We start from the raw sequence: 21,939 nt of genomic DNA, 5'->3' as shown, positions 1-21,939 counted from the left end.
GTGGTGAGAGTGAAGGCCACAGCCCTCACTGGCAGACATATTCAGGGGGAATTCAAGGTCTGAAGCTGGACCAACATGACTCAGAATCCCCAAACTGATATAACTCACCGTTGGATGACTCTTTTGGTATGCTGTAGATCAGCTGTGGTGAAGGACCAATTGGTTTTCTTTTTTTTCCAAATGTATTGTGGACCAATATTTTGGGGACTACATTAGAAAAATATTACTTAAAAAAAAAGAAATAGAAAACAGGGTCACAGAAAACATTAGTCCAAAATTGTATGATGGATTAGCAACCAAGAAATTATTCTGGCAAAATGCCAAAGTAATTTCTCAATGCTTACGTTCAGTTTCTGTAGTTATGGTGTTGCAGATGGGTTACAAACTCATGGATCACACCGGTCCATGGGCCAGAGTTTGGGTGGCTCTGAAATAGTCCAGAAGCTCACAGCCATTGTACCCACCAGGTGGGTAGTTAGATAATGTTTCCCCTTAGTGCTCAGGGTGGCTGGGTATGACCTGGGACAGCCAGAGTCCCCCAGAGCCAGTTGCCTTGGGTCACAGGAGCTTCTAGCTTTCATCACAGTGAGCCACACAGATGTTAATACTTGTCTATGTAGAAAAGGTTAGGAAGCACCAGAGACCAGTGGGTTTTACATTTTCGTGAGCACAACAATTAGAAAGATGGGTAGGGAGAACTTGGGGTGAAAAAAAAAGCATGTTTCTGAACTGCAGCCTCCAAGAGTCTAAACCAGGAATCTGCATTTTCATCAATACCCTAGTAACACCATCAATACCCTATTAACACCATAGTTGACTCCAGTGGATGTGTTCCAAGGGCTTCATTTTCAGAAGTACTTGTGTAGACATAATGGAGTTAGGTCAGTGGTGGGGATTTTCTAAGCGTACACATTTATTTACTTCTACAAGTTACATTTAAGACCAGGAATTAAACTGAGGGTTGCTTCTGCAAGGGTTCTTAGCTTCAGCAACAGAAACTGGTTAATTTGAACACCGAGAGGCCAGATGAACTGGCTCTTGCTGGCAATCCCAGCACTTTGGGAGGGCAAGGTGGGAGGATGCTTGAGGCCAAGAGTTCAAGACCAGCCTGGGCAACATAGTGAGACTGAGTCTGTACAAAAAAATAAAAATAAAAAAGTAGCTGTGTGTGGTGGTGCATTTGAACGAGGCTCTGCCTCCTTCACACTCCCAGCTCAGCTCAGCCGCATGTGTCAGAGAGTTGCTAGGGAGACTCATCAGGTGCCATCTGCCCTCAGCAGACCCCTGGGATGTTTTCAGAAGAAAAGGGAGGGAGAAGGTATTGGCCTTTTATTGCACATTTTCCAGGACTCCAGCTGAGCACAGTACGCCCATTATCTCAAAATATTTCTCCAAGAACTCTGTCAAATGTTTCTGTTTTCCCCATTTTACAGAGGAGAAAACTGAGACTCATGAGAAATTTCCCTGAAGTCATCAAGCCTTGGAGTTGCTTGAAGCCTAAAACCAGGTCTCATGACATTTTTACAAGAAAACGAAAACTACATGATAACAAAATAAGGCTTCAAGTTTTAGGAAGCCCAGGTGCAGAAGGATTTGGGGCAGGACTTTGGAGTTCCCAGCAGGGACCTGATCTGGGTTCCTGTTTTGGTTTAAGATGTCAGGAAGATACAGTATGAGGGTACAGACTCATTAAAATCTCAGGAGCTGCAGTTGCTTTGTATTGTTTTTTAATGGGTAGTCTTTAAATGCCTTTGATTTAGAACTGATGAAACTGATGGAGAGCTTAGAGCAAAGCTAACTCCAACCCAGTGAATGAAACTGTTTTTGAACCTCTGATTCTGGATGAGTTCATGACTGATGCCAGCCACCAGTCTGTGTGACCCCTATCCCGCAATCCTGCTTTTAGTATGATTCAGTAGTTAGGATATGCAGAAACCTCTGTATGTTCTTTTTGCCCCAATGAGTGTGGTTGAAAAGTAGTATGAATATAAGAGAAAGGGGCAGGATTTGGGAACAGAATGCCTGAGTTAAAACTCTTATTCTGTTTGTTAGCAGCGGGATTTTGCCCAAGTTTCTTAATCTGGTAGAGCTTCATTTTCCTCCTATGTTGTAAACTGAGTGACTTTATCTGGGTAGTCACCAGCTGGGCGGGGGTGATGGCCAGAGGCCACCAGACTGTCAGCCCCACATGGGCAGGACATGTGGTAGGCATTCGAGAAATATTTATCAAATGGGTGAATCCAGAGAGCGAAGGGATGCTACGGTCCATCTGTGCACACTCTAACATGCTGACAGATGCTAGCAGCCTTGGATTCTTACCACAGAGCAGTATCTCAGACTTTAATGCATTCACAGATAACTTGGGGAACTTGTTAGAATGAAGATTCTGAATTGCAAGGTCAAGGGTGGGGCCCGAGATTCTGAATTCCTTCATGGGCTCTGGGGTGCTGCTGTGGCTGTGGATCACGGACCACTCTTTGTGTAGTGAGGGTGTAAGTGAGTGGCCAGTGAGTCCACAAGTCATGAGTGGTTGAGTGGGATAGGGCAGGGGTCACCTTGACTAGTGATTTTCCAATAGGAGCATGACTCAGTTCTCCAGCCCATCCTGTATCAAGAAACATCCCCAGTCTGACAACACAGGACTGTGAGTGAAGAAAGAGCACACCCTTTGTTTCCCCTGCAGCAGTGAGGGCAGCCTGGCCATGCTACTTCTTGTTTGCCATACTTGGTGAACATGATGGCTCTGGCTGTCTGTTACTGTGAGTCACCAGCCCATGGCACCAGCATTAATTGCCATGAATACTTGTTAGAGATGGTGGGTGTCCAGTGCCAGGCATATGGTTGGTACGTGATAGGCACTCAAGAAACAATAGCTGCTGTGGTGAGGATGATGATGGTGATGATGATTATTTTATGAAGTCCTTTTACATCTCATTTAGTGTTCTCAGGAACCCAATGACATGGGTAATAATTGTGCAGTGTTTATCTCTAGTTCCTGGATGTATCAGACTTGTTCCCACCTCCACACCTTTGCTGGGAGCAATGGTTTTCAGATGGGAGCAACTTCCATCCCCAGGGACATTTTGCAATATCTGGAGACATTTTGGGTTGTCATGACTGAGGGGTGCTACTGGCACCTAGTGGGTGGAGACCAGGGAGGCTGCTGAACACCCTACACTGCACAGGACAGCACCCCCCGCCCCAAAGCAAAGAATTAGGCCACAAATGTTAACAGTGCTGAGAGTGAGAAACCCTGGCTTAGATGGTTCTTCCTACAGAGATTACTTCCCCAATTCTACCGTGGAATATTCTATAAGCTTGCTAAACTGACTTTGGAGTGAACATGTATTATGATGTTATTGTCCTAATTTTTAAAGCCTAGAGTCTCATAGTGGTACAAGTTTAAACTAGAGGCCTGCAGAGGCTTCCTTACTGTCCCCTCACCCTATTTCCCCCACCCCCACCTTTTACAGTAGGGACATGAGAGGGGCAATTTCATATTCCCATTTAAGATGTGAATGGAGGGTTGGGGAAAGGAGCCTCAGTGGGTATATGCTTGTGTCATCAATTTCAGAACTAGACCACAGTTCTTTGGTCGCTATCTACCCTGCCTAACCAAGACCAGCGAGGGATGCCAGCCCAAACAAGGAGGTAGAATTCTTAGGCCCGCCTTGGCTGTAACATCCACAATAGTTTTTGTTTTTTCCAAACACAGCAAAAGGGACCAAAAAAGAATTAGCGTTTTAAGGAACTAGTTTGGCAAAATAATGCCTTTTCCTCTCCAAAAAATAAAGAAGGACTGATGAAGTATGGCCTCCCTCTAGGAATTTAATTTGGAATGGATCTTGACAGCAAGTGGGTTTTTGCACCACCTTCCTGAGAGCCAGGAGCTGCTACAAAACCTCCAGCAGCATTCCCCATTCCACACAATGCACAGGAATAAAATGCAATGATCCTTACAGGTGGCCTGGCCAGTACCGGTGAGCCTGGGAAAAAGGTGTTGTTTTTTTTTTTTTTTTTTTTTTTTTTTTGAGATGGAGTCTCGGTCTGTCGCCCAGGCTGGAGTGCAGTGGTGCAATCTCAGCTCACTGCAACCTCTGCTTCCCAGGTTCAAGAATTTTCCTGTCTCCACCTCCCGAGTAGCTGGAATTAGAGGGACCGCCACCACACCCAGCTAATTTTTGTATTTTTAGTAGAGATGGGGCTTCACCATGTTGGCCAGGCTGGTCTCGAACTCCTGAACTCAAGTGATCCACCCACCTTGGCCTCCCAAAGTTCTGGGATTACAGACATGAGCCACCGTGCCTGGCTGGGAAAATCTTTTGAACAACATAAGGAAATGTCTGTTGGGAAGCGGAGTGCAGATGGCAGGCAGGGAGCACGTTGCCTCCTGGAAATGGTTCCTTTGCTGCGAGCTCATGCAGAGATGTTTATCAGAGAGGTGTAGATGGCCCACAAAGAGAGGACCCTCAATTCTGTCCCCAGCAGCCTTCTATTGCTAGTGATAGGTGCCATCAGCGTCTGGCCTGAGGAATGGTCGTGCTCGCAGGCACCTCTGTCAAGCATCCTATTGATCTGTGCTTCCTCTTCCCTGGAACAAACGAAGAGTAGTAAAAAAGTCAGGCACTGCTGGCTGGGGTGGGTGGTGGTGTGGGCTCCCTGGGGTGAGCTTGTGCTTGGTCGTCCTCACAGCTGCCCTCCCTCCAGAACCGCAGATCCTCACCATACTGGTCCCCACAGACACAAGCCCAGCTCACAGTGCCCTCTCAGAAAGATGCACGCCTTTTCTGATGTTTCTTCCTCATTGAAGTGGTGGCAGTGATTCATTTTTCTACCATTGGCACATTAGATGTCTGTTAAATAGGATTGAAAGCAATTAATCTGGAGCAGAACACCTGAATATCCCGTTCATAAATAATTGTTTTTCTTGGTGCGCCAGCATTGGTGTGTGAGGGAAGATTTACAAGCCTAAAGCCTATAGGCCAAACTCGTAGAAAAAAAGTGTGGACCCAGTCCTCTGACTGTACACATGAGATTAAATGGCCATGATTCATATATTGCCGTAAGCACCCAGGGGACATTTTTATGGCGTGTTCATAAGAGTTTATAATGTAGAAGAGACAGGATCCACCGCCAGCCCCAACTAGGGCATAAAACCCATCTTCCAAATAAAAACACAAAGGCACTTTAGCAAAAGTTCTGTTGTGTGGCTGCTGAAATGGCAGAGAAAAGTCAGTTGAGCATAGGGCAGGCTGCAATTAGAGTCCGATGTGTAAGTGTGTGTTTGGAAGGAAGGGCATCTCTGGAGCAATATTGCTGAGCTGTTGCTGCATGGTTAAGGACCCTGCCAAACCTGGGGGTGAGTCATGGCTCTGTTACCTGCTAGCCATGTGACCTTGGGCAGGTCATTCAAGTACTCTACGTGTCAGTTGATTAATGAATAGAATAGTACCTGACCTCCTAACGCTCTTGCAAGGATTCCATGAACTCGTGTTCACGAAATGTTAAGTCTGTCCCTGGAGCATAATAATAGCTCAATAAACGTCAGAGAGGAGAAGGACATGCTGTTGATGATGGTGGTGTTAGTGAGGTTGATGGCAAGGATCCCTGGTGTCTGGAATGTACCAACTTACAAAGTATAGCTGCGTGCCTCAGTCATCTGACTCGTTCCTCTGTCAGTTAAGGAGCAGGTTCAACCACTTCGAAACATGCTTGACGGTGCAGAGAGCCAGGTAGAGCAGTTGTAGGACATGTACCTGGGACGGTCACTTATCCACTGGAGCTGGCCTCCGATCTTTGCCCTCGAGCCCCTGTTCCCTCAGTGCCCTGACTCCCTCGTGCTGCCCATTGGCTGTGTGTCCAGAGACTGTAAAGTGATTTTAACATCAGGACTAGCACACCATGGTTAAGAAGGAGAACTCGTTGCCAGCATTGCCGCTCAACATTTTGTTTGTTTGGATTTGGCTTTTGGAGGGTCTGTGCCTCCATGCCGTTGTGTTCATCACATGTTGCCAATTCATGGTGAATGTGGCAAGCGTGAGACTCCAAGCAGCCAAAGTTAAGTGTAGAGGGGAAGTTTGCCAATTCAGCAACTGGGATACTGTGTACCCTTTTTGGTCAATCAAAACCTTGTGTTGAACTCAGATCATCCCTTCGTGGGGGCCATCTGAATCTGTACTGATCTCAATAGCTAACGTGTATGGAGCCTGGCTTTACAAGAGTGATTTCAGTGAAGCTTCGCCACAGCCTTATAAAGAAGACCCTTTCATCTGCCAGCATTCTTGGCTGCAAGCAACAGAAGCTGACTTGCTTTCTCAAAATGAGAGAGTTTATTGGAAGGAGGTTGTCAGAAGCTGGAGCACAAAGTTGCGAAAAGGAAGGGGGATCCATGGAACCCCAGAAAATCAGGAAGGCTGTTCCATGTGACATCTCTGTTACTACAATCAACAAAACTTCCAATCATCTCCATGGCCTGAAGTCCCTCAATTGGGATTTGCTGAGCTTACTTCAAGACCTGCCATCTGGCTGGGCCAAGGGAGGAAAAAGAGATCTTGTCTGTTAAGCAACAAGAGTACTTAGCAGGCTCTGTCTTTCTCCAAGACCATATATCATTGGGGGAGCTCCCCAAAAAGTTTTGAGGGTGGGGGACTGGATTCTAGATAGTCCAAATTGACCAATGACCACCACAGTAACATTAATGTCCCGATTTACAGATTAATACACTGAGGCTCAGAAGAGTTGGGTAAATTGCTCAATTTCATACCAGCAGCAAGTGGCAGAGCTGAGATTTGCACTCAAAATTGTTGCTCTTTTTTTTTTTTTTTTTTTTTCTCCAGAGACAGTCTTGCTCTGTTGCCCAGGCTGGAGTGGAGTGGCATGAGCATAGCTCACTGCAAACTTGAACTCTTGGGCTCAGGCGATCTACTCCTGCCTTGGTCCCCCAAAGTGCTGAGATTATAAGCATGAGCTCTGCACCTGGCCACTGCTCTTCCTTTGATTAGAGAATGCATTGGTTAGGATGAGTTCAGCTGGCAGTAATAGGATACACTACTCAAACGGACCTAACAGCATGGACATTTATTTGCTCCCACACTCAGAATTAATCCAGGGTCTTCATCATGACATCAGGGACTTGTAGCTGCTTCATCTGAAGGCTGGATCCCCTCATGGCTTCAGGGTGGCAGCCACAGGCATCAGAGCTCTTTGCTTCCCTGTTCACATCATGTTGGCGGAAGTGAGAGTGGACTTTCATACTCTCTCTCTGTCTCTTAAGTGCATGAAATACCTTTCTCAGAAGCCTCTGGAAAACCTCTCTTTAAGTCTTATTGGCTGGAATTGGATCACACAACCACTACTAAACCACTTGCTGAAAGTGATTAACCTCAGACCTACCATTGGAGCTGGATTCAAACCCAAAACTGCACGGCCTCTGCAAGGTGACAGGGTGGCTTAGCTGTTGGGGAGTTGACCATGGTCCACTATGAGGAATAACAATGTATATGTTTAACTCCTCTTTTACATAGAACAAGGACCCTGGCCAGTCAATATATTTACCATACTGATACCTGTGGTCAAGTTTAACTCTTTCTCTAGCTAGTAAATGCTTTACTACATGCAGTAGTATAAACAGAATGAACATAAATTATTTCTTCATTGTTCTTCCCAGCCTGGACTTTAATATCTCACTGATCTATGGCCAAAAGACATCTATTACAGACACCTTGCCCTGGAGCTTGGCTAACCACCTTCCATTATCATTAGAGTCTCATGTTATTTTTCGATGTTTTTAAACATAGCTTGTGACTTGGTTTCCTTCTAATATAAGGATGGCACCATCTATGGGTGACTCTCAGTTTGAGGTAGGGGTGAGGGTTGGATAGAGAAGAAATTCCCCCAAAGGCATGACACTTTGTAAGCATAGCGACTTCCCAGAGTAGTATTGCAGCATTCGGAGGCCATGGGTTGCAAGTAACAGAAACTCAAGTTGAACCAGTTTATGGAAGAGGGAGACTAAAGAGGAAGACTTTTCTGGAGTATCTCAGAAAAGATGCAACAGGACCTAATGGAATGAGGACTTCAAATGGGATCAGGACACGTGATCTTTTTTCCAGCTTCCTGCTGAGCATCTGTTCATCCTATCCAGTTGCACACTGGCTTCTTCCATTTCTGACACCCTCATGGAAGGAAATGCGGCTATCTAGAACACTTCACGCCTTGCTTGCAGATACTGGAGGCTCTCTTTTATTTTAATTTCAAGGATTCCTGAAAGATCTCTTTTTGGCTCAAGGTGACATGTGCCAACCCTGAGGCTGTGGTCAGGAGTCAGGTTGGATTTACAGGGTGATTCCCTTGATGACCATGTAGAAGATAGGAGAATGGGACAATTCCTGGAAAAGGAGTCCTGGGAGGACAGTCCCATAGGCTGCATCATAATCATCTAGTGCCATTGAGGGAGGTAGGTGGCAGGAGAAAAAGAAGGGAATTCCCCTTGTGATTCTGTAGACTTGGCTGTGTCTGCAGTTTTCCAAGGGGACTAGAGAGCTCTGTCTTCTCACCACTTCTTCTGGAGGATTCCCCGAGGAAGCTGCTGAATCTTTCAGAAGGTGGTGATGAACCGAGCTGGGCGAAAGGGCATGGCATAGTCCATGCCTTTATGAAGACCAAAGGCTGGCTGGGGAGAGAGATGTGTGCTCAACTCAGGGCCTTCACTGGGGTTCCAGAGGTCCTCTGGTGCCACACTCACTGTATATGGTGACAGCTGTCTATGGGTGGATTTTTTTTTTTTTTTATATGTCACCCAGGCTGGAGTGCAGTGGCATGATCTCAGCTCACTGCAACTTCCACCTCCTGGGTTCAAGTGATTCTCGTGCCTCAGCCTCCCGAGTAGCTGGGATTACAGGCACATGCCACCACACCCAGCTAATGTTTGTATTTTTAGTAGAGACGGTGTTTCACCATGTTGGCCAGGCTGGTCTCGAACTCCTGACCTCAAGTGATCTACCCACCTCGGCCTCACAAAGTGCTGGGATTATAGGCATGAGCCACTGGGCCTGTCCAGTGGGTGGACTTCTTGAGGGTGGGGAGCTGTGTCTGGATCTCCCTGATGCTCCAGAACTTAGTTATTTTCCTGACACTGCACAGGTATGTCAGGTGAGTGATTGAATAAATTCTTCCCCATGCAAGGCAGAATGAGAGAAGTGCCAAAGAGAGACACAAACTGGTGGCTTTAAGGAGGAGAGGTTGGTTCTTTCCAACTGGTGGACTTGGGCAAGTATCACCTATGTAACACCCACTGAGATGTGCATGAGTGGTCTGCAGAAATGCAGTAGATGGAAAGCGGAGGGGTGATGCAGGAAAGGCAAGCCCCAAATTGGGGCTTAGCCTGAGAGGGTTCTTGGCTTTGCCCAGGAAAGAATTCAAGGGTGAGCTGGTGATAAGGTAGAAGAAAACAGCTTTACTGAAGTGTCAGTGTTGCAGTTCTGACAGTGATGCAGCTCTGTGACTGCTCCTGCAGAGCAGGGCTACCCCATAGGCAGTGTGCTGAGAGCAGCAGCTCAGGGCAGGTGTGCAGTCATAGTTATACCTACTTTTAACTGCATGCAGATTAAGGGGTGTTTCTTGCAGATATTTCTAGGAAAAGCATAGTAACTTCTGCACCATCGGGTCATTTTTATGGAGAGGAGTGATAACTCCTGGGTGTTGCCACGCAAAGGTAAACTGATGTGGCACAATGGTGGGCATGTCTTATGGAAAGCTGCTTCTGCCTAGTTCCTGTTTTAGCTAGTCGTCAATTTGGTCCAGTGTCTGAGCCCCATCTCTGGTATTGAGTCCCACCTCCTACCTCAGTGGTGGGGGTCGGTTCTGCCTGGGTGGGTTCAGAGCCTCCTTGCTGCTCCTGTCCCTGGCCTGGGCTCTGACAACCCGTATTCTCTCTAGAACACCATCTAGGTCACAGTAATTAAACCTGAATTGTTCCAAAAAAAAAACAGCAACTACCTGATGTCTTCTATATCTTTCTGCAGTTCCATGTATTTCCAACTAGACAGACTTTTCCATCTTCATGATAGGCGAGAAGGAGGGGATTGGAAGGGGCCATGGGGAGGAGCATAAGAAGGCTACATGGGAGGCAGACTCTGAGGTTTCAGCCAGCCTTCCACACAGCTCTGCCAGCAACACACCATGTGAGCCTGAGCAAGTCCTTTCCTTCACCATAGCCTCAGTTTCCATTCATAAAACGAGGAGATGGGATTCAGTCACTCTTGTGGTACTTTGCAGTGCTAACATTTCATGCTCCTTTCTGTGCCCTACTGGTCATGCCAAGTGTCTAAGAAGGACAGTGGTTGGCCTAAGTCACCTAGCAAGTTGGGGAAGGAGGCAGAAAGTGCACCCACTATGTACAGCAGGAGGGCGTGTTCTGTTCACTCCTGGGATAGTCATAGCACCTTGCTAGTGCCTTGCACACAGTAGGTACTTGATAGATTTACTGAATGAATGCATGCACGTTTCTAGACTCCTGAGTTACTGTAGATTCCAGAAGTTACTGCTTTTCTATTAGGATTCCAGAAATAAGCCCTCAACTTCCCCACCAGGATGGTTTGCTACCAAATGGGGATCTAGCACTTTTTTTAATAATTGAGGTCAGAACTGGCCAGGAAAGGAGAAGCTGGGATTTATCCCTAATTTCCCATGGGGATCTGGCACCAGTGCAGCTCACAGGAGAAGCAGGGCTAACCTGCAGAGGAAACCATCACATAAACTGTCAACAGGTATGTGTGGCAAACCGGGTTCGTGGGCTTGCATCTTAAGGACTGAATGCGGCTGAGTCCTCTGGAGGATGCCATCACCGTGGAGATGCAACCAGAACCTGAAAGCATTGTCAGAGTGGCTGGAGTGCTCCCTAGCACTGAATAGGGAGGCAGGCAGCTTAGAGTGGGATCCTGGGCTCTATGCCAAAATGCAATCCAATGTTTTTGGAGATTCAGTAGGACAATAAATTAAGGCTGAGGTGAGGCCGTCAACAGGAGAATCTTGTTTCGTATTCCAGCTAGATATTCTTTAATCTATTATCATACATATGCATTTAGAGACAGCCTGCTGCCCAGGCTGGAGTGCAGTGCCATGATCATAGCTCACTGTAGCCTTGAGTTCCTGGGCTCAAGCAATCTTGCCGCCTCAGTCTCCCAAGTAGTTGGGACTACAGGTGCTGGACACCACTACCAGATAATATTAAATTATTTGTTCTGTAAAGATGGGGTCTTGCTGTGTTTCCCAGGCTGGTCTTGAACTCTGGGCCTTGAGTGATCTTCCTGCCTTGGCCTCCCCAAGTGCTGATTTAGGCATGAACCACCATACCTGGGCCATTCATATATTTACTATTTTATTTATGTTTATGGAAGTCACAAGATTCTCAGCAGCCAATTACAGCATTCAAGAATGATTTCTCGGCCGGGCGCAGTGGCTCACGCCTGTAATCCCAACACTTTTGGGAGGCCGAGGCAGGTGGATCACTTGAGGTCAGGAGATCGAGACCAGCCTGACCAACAAGGAGAAACCCCATCTCTACTAAAAATACAAAATTAGCCAGGCGTGGTGGTGCATGCCTGTAGAAACAGCTACTCGGGAGGCGGAGGCAGGAGAATCGCTTGAACCTGGGAAGCGAAGGTTGTGGTGAGCCGAGATCATGCCATTGCACTCCAGCCTGGGCAACAAGAGCTAAGCAAAAATGAAAGGATAATTTCTCTTCTAAAGAAGGATCCTATGTTATTAAATCCAGGGCTTTCAAACTTTTTTGAACCCATCCTTAAAAAATACCTTTTCTGGCTGGGTACGGTGGCTCACTCTTGTAATCCCAGCACTTTGGGAGCCCAAGGCAGGCGGATCAGGAGGTCAGGAGATGGAGACCATCCCGGCTAACATGGTGAAACCCTGTCTCTACTAAAAATACAAAACATTAGCCAGGCGTGGTGGCCGGCGCCTGTAGTCCACCAGCTACTCGGGAGGCTGAGGCATGAGAATGGTGTGAATCTGGGAGGCGGAGTTTGCAATGAGCTGAGATCATGCCACTGCACTCCAACCTGGGCGACAGAGTGAGACTCCATCTCAAAAAAAAAAAAAAAGCAACAGTCTTTTCCATCAGGATCCAGTACACGTGAACAGATATATTACTGGAACAAGAGTTTCAAAGAAATAAAACTTGACTGTAATATATGTGATGCATTCTTAATATAGTGGTTCTCAAAATGGTCTGGGACCAGCAGCCTCAATATCACCTGAGAACTTATTAGAAATGCAGATTCTTGGCTGGGCACCGTGGCTCACGCCTGTAATCCCAGCACTTTGGGAGGCCGAGGTGGGTGGATCACCTGAGGTCAGGAGTTCAAGAGCATCCTGGCCAACATGACGAAACCCCATCTCTACTAAAAATACAAAAAAATTGGCTGGGTGTGGTGGCAGGCACCTGTAATCCCAGCTACTTGGGAGGCTGAAGCAGGAGAATCGCTTGAACCTGGGGGGCAGAGGTTGCAGTGAGCCGAGGCCATGGGTGGTAGAGGGAGACTCTGTCTCAAAAAAAAAAAGAAAAAAAAAAAGAAATTCAGATTCTTGGGTCCAACCTCAGGTAAGCTGAGGTCATTCTGTGAGATTTACCAAGCCTTCCAAGTGATTCTGATACATGCTAAGGTTGGAGAACTACTACATATTACAGTATCAACTGTTATTCTAATCTATTTAATTAAAAAACCAAGCTGTTGATTATAAGCCACTACATTTGGGGTTAGCTTAAAGGCTACCTAAAAAACCTCTGAGGTCCTGCCCAGTTGTTTTCCAGCCTCCCTCTCCAAACTCATCTCAGACCATCTGCCTTTCGTAACCTTGCTCTAGCCAGCTTTGGCCAGACCCACTGCTTTTCTGGTTCTTAAGCCTCCAGCCCTTTCTGCTCCTGAACCTCTGCCTACAGTGCAGCCCTGCCTGGAGACCTCTTCTCCCAGCTCTTGGGTGGATGGCTCTTGCTCAGTGAAGAGTCTTAGCTCAGATGCTATTCTTCAGAGAGACTGGCCTGGCTAAATTGGTCTCAGCTGGTATATTTTATTTTCATCATAGCCCTTAGCACAACTGATCATTCTCTGCCTCCAACTGAATCTCATTTGCATAGAACAATGCCTGGCATGTAGTAGGTCCTCAGTAAATACAGTCACACACCACCTAATGACAAACCACATATATGACACTGGTCCTGTATGATTATAGGACCGTATTTTTACTGTGCTTTTTCCAATTTAGATTTGTTTAGATACATAAGTACTTACCATTGTGTTATAATTGCCTACAGTATTCAGCACAGTAACTTGCTGTATACGTTTGTAGCCTAAGAACAATAGGTACACTATAAATCCTGGCTGTGTAGTAGGCTGTACCATCTAAGTTTGGGTAAGTATACTCTATGATGCATTTCTCAGAACGTACTCCATCATTAAGTGATGCATAACATGACTATATTTGTCAAAGGAAAAAAAATGAATGAATGAGTAATTCTCAACCCAGAATACTCCCCTGATGAGTGTTTTGAATCCACAAATCATTGGTGACCCCTCCTAGTGACATGGCCTTTCCTCCCTCCAGTGAGAAACCCTGCCACTGGAGGGTTTTTCTTCCCTCCAGAAGAAGGAAAAAAATACTGAGAATTCCCTCTCCTGGATGTTCCCTGCCTCTCTAGTCCTCCACTATTCTCTGTGTGCAATGTTTAAATCAGAGAAATGTAAATAGTACCAGACTGGAACTTAGGGCACCTGGGTACAAGGGAGGGTTCAACTACAGCCTGACCGTTTGGCCTTGGGTAACTTACTAAGTGCCTTTAGGCCCAGTACAGCAGGGGTCATAAAACCTGCTCAGGCTCCCTTTTTGAGTTATCAAGGGTCACATAGGATAGAGCTTATGAAAATGCCATGTATTACGAAGAATTCACCAACTTAACACCTAAAGTATTGACCCATAGACCACATTCACAGCACAGAGGCACAATCTTCCTGATATGGGTTGGGTGTTTGTCCCTCCAAATCTCATGCTGAAATGTGATCCCCAATGTTGGAAGTGGGTCATTGTGGGAGGTGTTTGGGTCTAGTGGGCAGATCCATCATGAATGGTTTGGTACCATAATGAGTGAGTTCTCACTCTGTTAGTTCATGTGAGAGCTGATTGTTTAAAAGAGCCTGGCACCCTTCCTCTCTCACATGTCATGCCAGCTCCTCTTCCCCTTCTGCCATGAGTGGAAGCTTCCTGAGGCCTTACCAGGAGCAGATGCTAGTGCCATGTTTCTTGTACAGCCTGCAGAACCATGAGCCAAATAAACCTCTTCTTTATAAATTACCTAGCTTCAGAAATTCCTTTCTAGCAATGCAAATGGACTAAGACACCTCACAAGGAAGTTGAGAGAGCTTGGGCATGCAAGTCCACAATAGAGCATGCAATCACGAAAATACCTGCGTGAATTCTGAAAGGAGCCCCTGAGCCATACAGAATAAAAGGGGGCTTTTAGTGACTTGCATAAGGATTTTCATATTGTTTTCAAGTCATTTAAGGCAGGTGGGCATGCATCATGATCCATAATACTCTTGTGCTCCCTCCTCCAGCCATCCTTGGCCTCTTCACCTTCACGTCTTCCCTGCTGGAACCCAGCCTGGAAAAATGGTGAGTTGAGCTCCCCCTGAGGGGCTCCCATGGCTGTCCCCTCCTTCCAGAGGCATGTATGGGGGTGCATGTGGGCCTGGAGAGATCCTGGAATGTGGTGCTGTCTGATGGATGGCAGGCCTTCAGCGTCACTGAGCGTTCACACCTGAAACCATTAAAGGTTATTCTCCTTTTAATTCTTTATGGTCGTTCTCACTCCTTCCTTAGAGAAACCTCTGATTTTCACTTGCGAGACGCTCGGCTGAGCTTATCATACCCTAAAAGGTGATTTCAGTTCTCCGATGCCAAAGAATCTCTTCCGCTAATCAAAACACAGCTGCAGAGGCCTGTGTGATCTGCTAATGGGCACCCCAACTCTGGGGTATGTCTGTCCGTACGTGGGAAAATAGATATAATTAGGATAACAGATATCATATGTATATGCAAATGTGGCAGGTAAAAATGACTAGAAATGAGAAAGGGCTGGAGTTTGCCAAATCCCATCAGACCAGCTATGCGGCTTAACCAGACACTAACACCATCGCCACCAGGCCTTCTCCAGTACCAGCTCTGGTGCCCTCGCTTCATCTTCTTTTCTCCACCATACTGGAACCCTCAGGCAAGTTATTTTTATTTTTATTTTTTTATAGATAGGGTCTCACTCTGTTGCCCAGACTGGAGTGCAGTGGCACAATCATGGTTCACTGCAGCCTCAAACTCCTGGGTTCAAGTGATCCTCCCGCCTCAGCCTCCTGAGTAGCTGGCACTACAGGCCTGCACCACCATGCCCAGCTAATCTTTAAATTTTCTGTAGAGACAAGATCTTGCCATGTTGCCCAGGCTGGTCTTGAACCCCTGGCCTCAAGCAATCCTCGCACCTCAGCCTCTCAAGATGTTGGAATTGCCTATTTTTATTTTTTAATATAACAATAGATCCCCATAGTTTTCTGAAGAGGCTCTTTCAAGAGCTTCAGATCTTATGAGGCTGCAGGGATCCTAGCAGCTGAGAAGCCAGTGGGGGAAAGATGGACAAAAGAGAGGGCCTCTTCAGTGTTTTTCCTTTAATGAGGGTTTGATCCCCACAATGACAGCATCAGGATCGGAGAAGACCTGGTGCGTCATTACCAAGCCCAAGTTGCCTTTTGCAAAGAGAACCACCCCATAAGGATGAGAACCACCCTAAACCTTCTTGTCTGGAGTCAGAAGGCTCAGGCTGAAGTTCTATTTCTGCCTCTTCCTTGTGGTGTGCACTTAGCCAAGTGACTTACCTCTCTGTGTCTTGTGTTCTTCACCCTAAATGGGCACAATAACAGCACCCTCCTCAAACGGCCTGCAATACGTAAGCTCTCAGATGATGTTTTCCTTTGTGATAGGTACATGCGCAAGTGAAGAGAGTCAAACATCAGGCCCAGGGTTCTCACTCCACTGCCTCACTCCATCTACCTGCCCACGGATAAATCACTTCACCTCTCTGAGCCTCAGTTTCTTCATCTGTCAAGTGGGCTAATAATGGATGGATGTCATAGTGCTGTGTAACAGTAAACAACAACATGCCATTAAACAGAAGCTACTTATGCATGTGGAGTAATGATGTCTGCATTTTGGGGGAGTGCCAAGTCTGATAAGATTGAAGAGCATCTCAGCTGGGCACGGTAGCTCATGCCTGTTATCCCAGCACTTTGGGAGGCTGAGGCGATGCTCTGTGTCTGATAGGGGTTAAGGAAGTCATCACTCTCATCTGGTCTATCAAAAGGGCTGCAAAACTATGCAGGCAAATGACCTGGGCACTGCCTTTATCGAGCTGTGCAGCCATTGAACAAGGGCATCCAACTTCACCAAACTAGGAGGGCCTGCATGTGCACATCCATCTCTGCTGTTGGGATTGGGGCCTATGCCTGTTTCCATTCTGTATGCTGTGTGCTTGACACAGTGCCTGGTGCATCACTTGCTCAATAAATATGTATTGATTGATGGATGAATAAATGAAATCATCTGCATCCATGGATGAATAGATGGTCAATTACATTGTCAATTTTCTACCCTGTGGGTAGAGTGGAAAAAGCAGTCAGAATCTTGGTCCTTTTGCAAATGGTGGAAGAGGACAATATTTGTAGAGTGTGTACAGACTTTGCAGTCAGAACCATGTTCAATTCTCAATATTGCCGTACCTTAGCAGTGAGCTTATTCAAACTTCAGTTTAAGAAAATGTGCTAACCTTCAGCTTCCTCATCTGTAAAATGAGGATAAAAATATTGCCTCCTTTATAAAATTATTGTATAGATGCTATAAATGTGTACATGCCAGGGCCTGGCATGTTACCAAGTGGAAGGTGGTAGAATGGAAATGAATCTCCTTCTTTCTTCCCCTCTGCACTACACAGATTTCAAGGATATTGTTTTATACCCAGCCAAGTCTGAAGCGCTGGAAGTGGATCTGATCTTTTACCTAACTCTAGCATTGATGTTTTTTATTCTGTTGAAGGCATCAATATTTGTTCAATAGTATAAATCTTAAATAAGCATCTAAACTACATATTACAGATGATGAAAGTCATTTCTGCACAGAAGATTATCCCACATGATCATGTTTCCTTCGTTATCTGGGGCCTCTGTAGTTGGCAAATCTCCGCAGCTACTTAAATGATAACATTAGTCCTAATGCCATGTAAAATGACTAGTTCCTCAGGGTAGATTTATTTTTAATAGTGTATGTCAGCAGCAAATAGCTTGGAAGACCCCAGAGGAAAAAGCACAGCTCAGGCTCTCACTGAAGCGATGATATAGATATATTTAATATCTATATTAAAAACCTTTTAGGTGCCATGGTGATATTGAATTGGATAGTTAGGCGTGTGCAGGGAAAATCCTGGGCTCTTTATAGAGCATGATGCAGTGTGCATTCTAGAAACCTTTTGAGATTCTTCAAAGTCAAATTTGGGCCTCAAAAATCTTTGAGAGACATTTGACCCCAGTAGTAAAATACTCTGAAATACAAGCTGGGAGAATAAAATCACTTCCTTTTCTCTTTTTTGGTATGCCTGTTGATAAGTTTGCTGTGCTATTAAAATGTTTAATCACTTGCCTCCAGCAAGAGCAAGCTTCTGTCTGAAGTTGCAATTTATTAGAGTGCCCGGAACATACTTGCTGTTTACCCAAAAGATGGCCAGGGGATTCTTACAGAGAAAACAAACCACAATTTGAAATCAAGCATAGAGTGGCAGATGAATGGATTGAAGGCTAAAATTATTTTGGAGTTGATTTCAGGGGAGAGATGATAAAACCTGCACTGATTTTCTATCCCAAAGGCACAGGGTTAAATCATACAGTGGCCACAGGTCTGGCCGGTGAGATATCCCTGGGACAGCTGGTAAAAGTGGTGCCAGGCCTGTCCCAGGGAAGGGAGAAGAGGCAGCAGAGGAAGGGGCTGCTTGTTAGAAGCATGCCTTCCAAGAAGAGGCATTTCTCTCTGCTTTAGGGTTTGGTCAGAGAAGCTCAGCCTGGAAGGACAATGAACAGATAGGTGCCTGGTTTCAGCAGAATGCTGTGCCCAAACCCCTCCTCCCTCCTTGTCTTCTATGGACCTTACTCTGGCCTTTCAGACTCATCCCAGGCAAACTGAATCATGGGGCAGGGAAATGCCTTCAAGACAGTGAGCATATTCAGTTATGGCACCTGAAGGCCTCTTGCTAGGAGTACAACACCGTGGACCTAGGCCTTGGAGGAAGTGGAGTGGAGGGGCCCCTTGGAGGGCCATGGATAATTAACTCCTTCCAGAAACTGGTATCCAGGACTGTGCCTCAGAGGGCACCTACAGATAATGAGCCTGCCATCAGGTCACAATTTTCTAAACACAGATGTGTAAAGATATAAGGAATTTCCTGTTTATCATCCTGTCTTTGCCTATACAAATTCCTTTTTTAAATCTGCATGATTGTATCCCAAACTGGATTATAAAGAATAGCAGATATTCTGGCAGAAAAGAATACTACAGCTTAATAAATTTGGGGAATACTGCATGCCTTGAATCACCAGATACAATGGCATATTAATGACTCTCCTACGTCCTGAACTGAAAAACTAGCAAACGAAACTGGTTTCACTCTGTTTCCCTCAGTGTTTCTTCAAATAGTTTGGCTATGAACTGCTTTCTTCACAGAACAGCTATCATGATCTTACCTTTGTGGAAGGCAGTTTAAGAATTGCTGTGTTAAGGTAGGCAGAATTCTAAAAATGCCCTTGTTTCCCCCAAGATTCTCCTTTCTGTTGACTCAATTGAACATTAACACAAATGCTGCTGAGAGGGAATTTTGCAGATGCAAGTAAAGCCCTAAGTAAATCTACTTTAAAATGTGGAGAGTATCTGGGTGAACCTGACCCAATCAAATGACCTCTTAATTGAAAGGGTGAGGATTTGATGTTCCTTCTGTGGCTTTGAAGGTGGAGGGAACCCCATGAGAAGGAACATGGGCAGCCTGGAGAGGCCGAGACCAACCCCAACCCCCAGCTGACAGTGACGAAATGGGGATGTCAGACCTGAAGCCACAAGAAACCGGATTCCATCAACAACTGTAAAAAATTGGAAGCAGAATCTTTCCCAAATCCCCCAGATAAGAACCCAGTTGGCTGACACTTTGATGTTGGCTTTGTGAGACTCTGAGCAGAGTCCAGGTGAGACTGCCTGGACTTCTGACCTATAGAATTGTGGGATATTAAATGGGTGTTGTTTTAAGCTGCTAAATTTGTGGTAATTCATTTCGCAACAACAGAAAACTACTACATACTGATTCAGAGAAATTAAAACAGAAGTGGTACACTCTTCTCTACCCTTTTACATTCACAAGGTGTTTCCAATGTAACACTCATATATGGTCAGGTGTCTCTGTTTTTACAGGTGATGATATAGACTCAGAGATTAAGTTACTTGTCCAGGACACTCATCCAGGAAATGGGGGAAGAGGACTTGAATGGGCTTTTTTGTGTGTGAGTTAGGATGGGGTGGGGGCGTGTTTCCTTTACTGTCTTTTGCATTCGAATAGGAAAAGGCATTTGGAGAGACTGCAATTGGGAGCTTGCAAAGGAGGATGAAAAAAAATTCAGGGAAGAATACATCAAGCAGCGGGTTCAACTGCTTCATCAGAGAAGTCCTTTCTTTCATCTCTTGTGTCTGAGCAGAAAAGCTTGTTAGAAAAAGGACCTACAGCTGTGAGCCAGTGACAATGTGTGGGGGCAGGGTCTTATGAGGCCACCGGAAGTGGGCTGCTGGGATGCTTTATACGGACAACTAAGGGCGAAGACACGCAGGCCTGTAATATCAAGAGAAACAATGTTTGCAGGCTGACCTCCCAGATGGGTGGTTTGCAGAGGTGGGGCTGCCTGCATAATTAATCAGCTCTAGCTTTCTTTGCCACAACTAGCATTCCTACCTGTACCCGCAGCCCTTAAGGGGCCCCTCACTCAATGTCATGGAGCAGACAAGTCACCTGGGACTACTCCCCACTAACCCCCATGGACAGAAGTGGAGACTGAAGCCCAGAAAAGGAACAGGACTTCCTCAAGGTCACAGTCAAGGATCCCCTAAAATATGACAATTCTCTGTGGAGGTTAGTGATGGCTTCCTGATGAGCCAGTATTCATTACTGAGCAAGTTGTGTGTGTGTGTATGTGTGTGTGTGTGTTTTGTGTCCAGTATGAGAGTCAGAACTGTGAAGTGTTACTATTGTCCTAATAATAATACAAGTCAATACCCATAGAGTAGAGACCCAGTGCTTAATGCTATCTTGAAAGTGCTACGTTTTAACCCCATTCTCACAGCAAGCCCATGAGGTAGTCGGGAAATCATCAGGGTTCTTAACAAATGTTTCTGTCCAGAAGTGGATCCAGGTTTTGCAGAGCTTAAAGCTTATCCAATTTGTGGGGACCTCTTGAAGGAAAGGAATACCAACTTACAAATATAAATTAGTCACAGGGCCCCATGAAAGAGAAGAGCTTGCAAGCATTACAGTTAGTCTGTTAGTTGCACGTTAATGCTCCCTGCCCCTTGTGAAGTTAGGCAAGAGCATGTGACTTACTTTGGCCAATGGGATGTGAATGAAATTGATGTGTGCCACTTCTGGGTGGAAGTCTTAAGACTTGGTGATTCTCCACTTTGTTTCCTAACCCTGACTCCCATGGTCCCTGGATTGACCATGGAAAAGTGTGCCAAGATGGAACCTCTTTTGCCCTGGAACTCTGAGTCTATGATATCTAGAGCAACCTCTCTCTTAACCCTGCCCTGTGTCAACTGGCATGAGATATGGAGTGTAAGTAAGAAATAAACTTTCGTCATGGTAATTCACTAAGATTTTGGAGTTTTTTTTTTTTTAACCACAGTGAACCTCATTTAACCTAACTGATATAGGCAGGATCTTATTTTTTTTTCCATTTTCCAGAAGAGAAAATTGAGACATAGAGAGATTTAGTTACTTGCCTGAGATCACCCAGCTAGTTAATGGTAAAACTGGGATAAATGGCTCAGTGTCTTTATTTCTAAGTGACATTAGGGAATGGTGGGGACTTCAGCAAACTGAAGGTATTTGTTTCATCTGAAGACTGCTTCTGACTTCCTGCTGATGGTTGTAAAAGAGGAATGTAGGCCTGCTTCGCCAGATCCTCTGATTTTTTGAAGCAGAGGCCATAAATCCAGTGTTTTAATGTAAAACCAACTGATGGAAATATTTTCTTTTTCTTTTTCTAAACACCATGAAGCTAAGACATCAGTAAGCTAGGCTTGGTTCATCAGTTTGAGACCTTACAACATTCAAGTTTTCATTAAAAACAAAACAAAACACAAAACATTCAAGCCAGTAACAGATATGTGCTAGTGACATAGCCATAGTAGTCTGAGAAGGTGGTGGGGAGGTAGGACTGTGGTAAGATGTCCAGTGCCCAGAGAGTTTCCCTGAATTAAGATGATAGGGGTCGGGGGTGTTTCTGGGCTGGGGATGGAAACAGAATAGTCACACAGATTTTCGAGGACTCAGTCACATCAAAAATGTTTTGTGGCCGGGCACAGTGGCTCATACCTGTAATCCCAGCACATTGGGAGGCTGAGGTGAGCAGATCGCTTGAACCCAGGAGTTCGAGACCAGCCTGGACAACATGGTGAAACCAACATGGTGAAGCCCTGTCTCTATAAAAAAATTTTAAAAAATTAGCCAGGCATACTGGTGGGAATCTGTAGTCCAGCTACCTGGGAGGCTGAGGGGAGAGGATTGCTTGAGCTGGGAGGTTGAGGCTGCAG

At 45.6% G+C, this 21,939-nt stretch overlaps 1 protein-coding gene across 1 annotated transcript in view; it reads left to right on the top strand.

Annotated features, from left to right (window-relative positions):
* The window catches only part of LOC115837052, a 30,871-nt gene extending 9,914 nt beyond the window's left edge, over window positions 1-20,957 (top strand). The window contains exons 3-5 of the mRNA XM_030821830.1: window positions 14,625-14,682; window positions 20,075-20,260; window positions 20,855-20,957. Coding sequence (XP_030677690.1) covers window positions 14,625-14,682; window positions 20,075-20,245 — 229 coding nt within the window. The 3' untranslated portion in view covers window positions 20,246-20,260; window positions 20,855-20,957. The remainder of the gene's footprint in view (window positions 1-14,624; window positions 14,683-20,074; window positions 20,261-20,854) is intronic.
* Window positions 20,958-21,939: the final 982 nt, after the last annotated feature.

This window comes from Nomascus leucogenys, chromosome 2, assembly GCF_006542625.1.
Source record: "Nomascus leucogenys isolate Asia chromosome 2, Asia_NLE_v1, whole genome shotgun sequence".
Classification (NCBI taxonomy): Eukaryota; Metazoa; Chordata; class Mammalia; order Primates; family Hylobatidae; genus Nomascus; species Nomascus leucogenys.
This window is presented reverse-complemented; position numbering and strand designations above follow the sequence as displayed.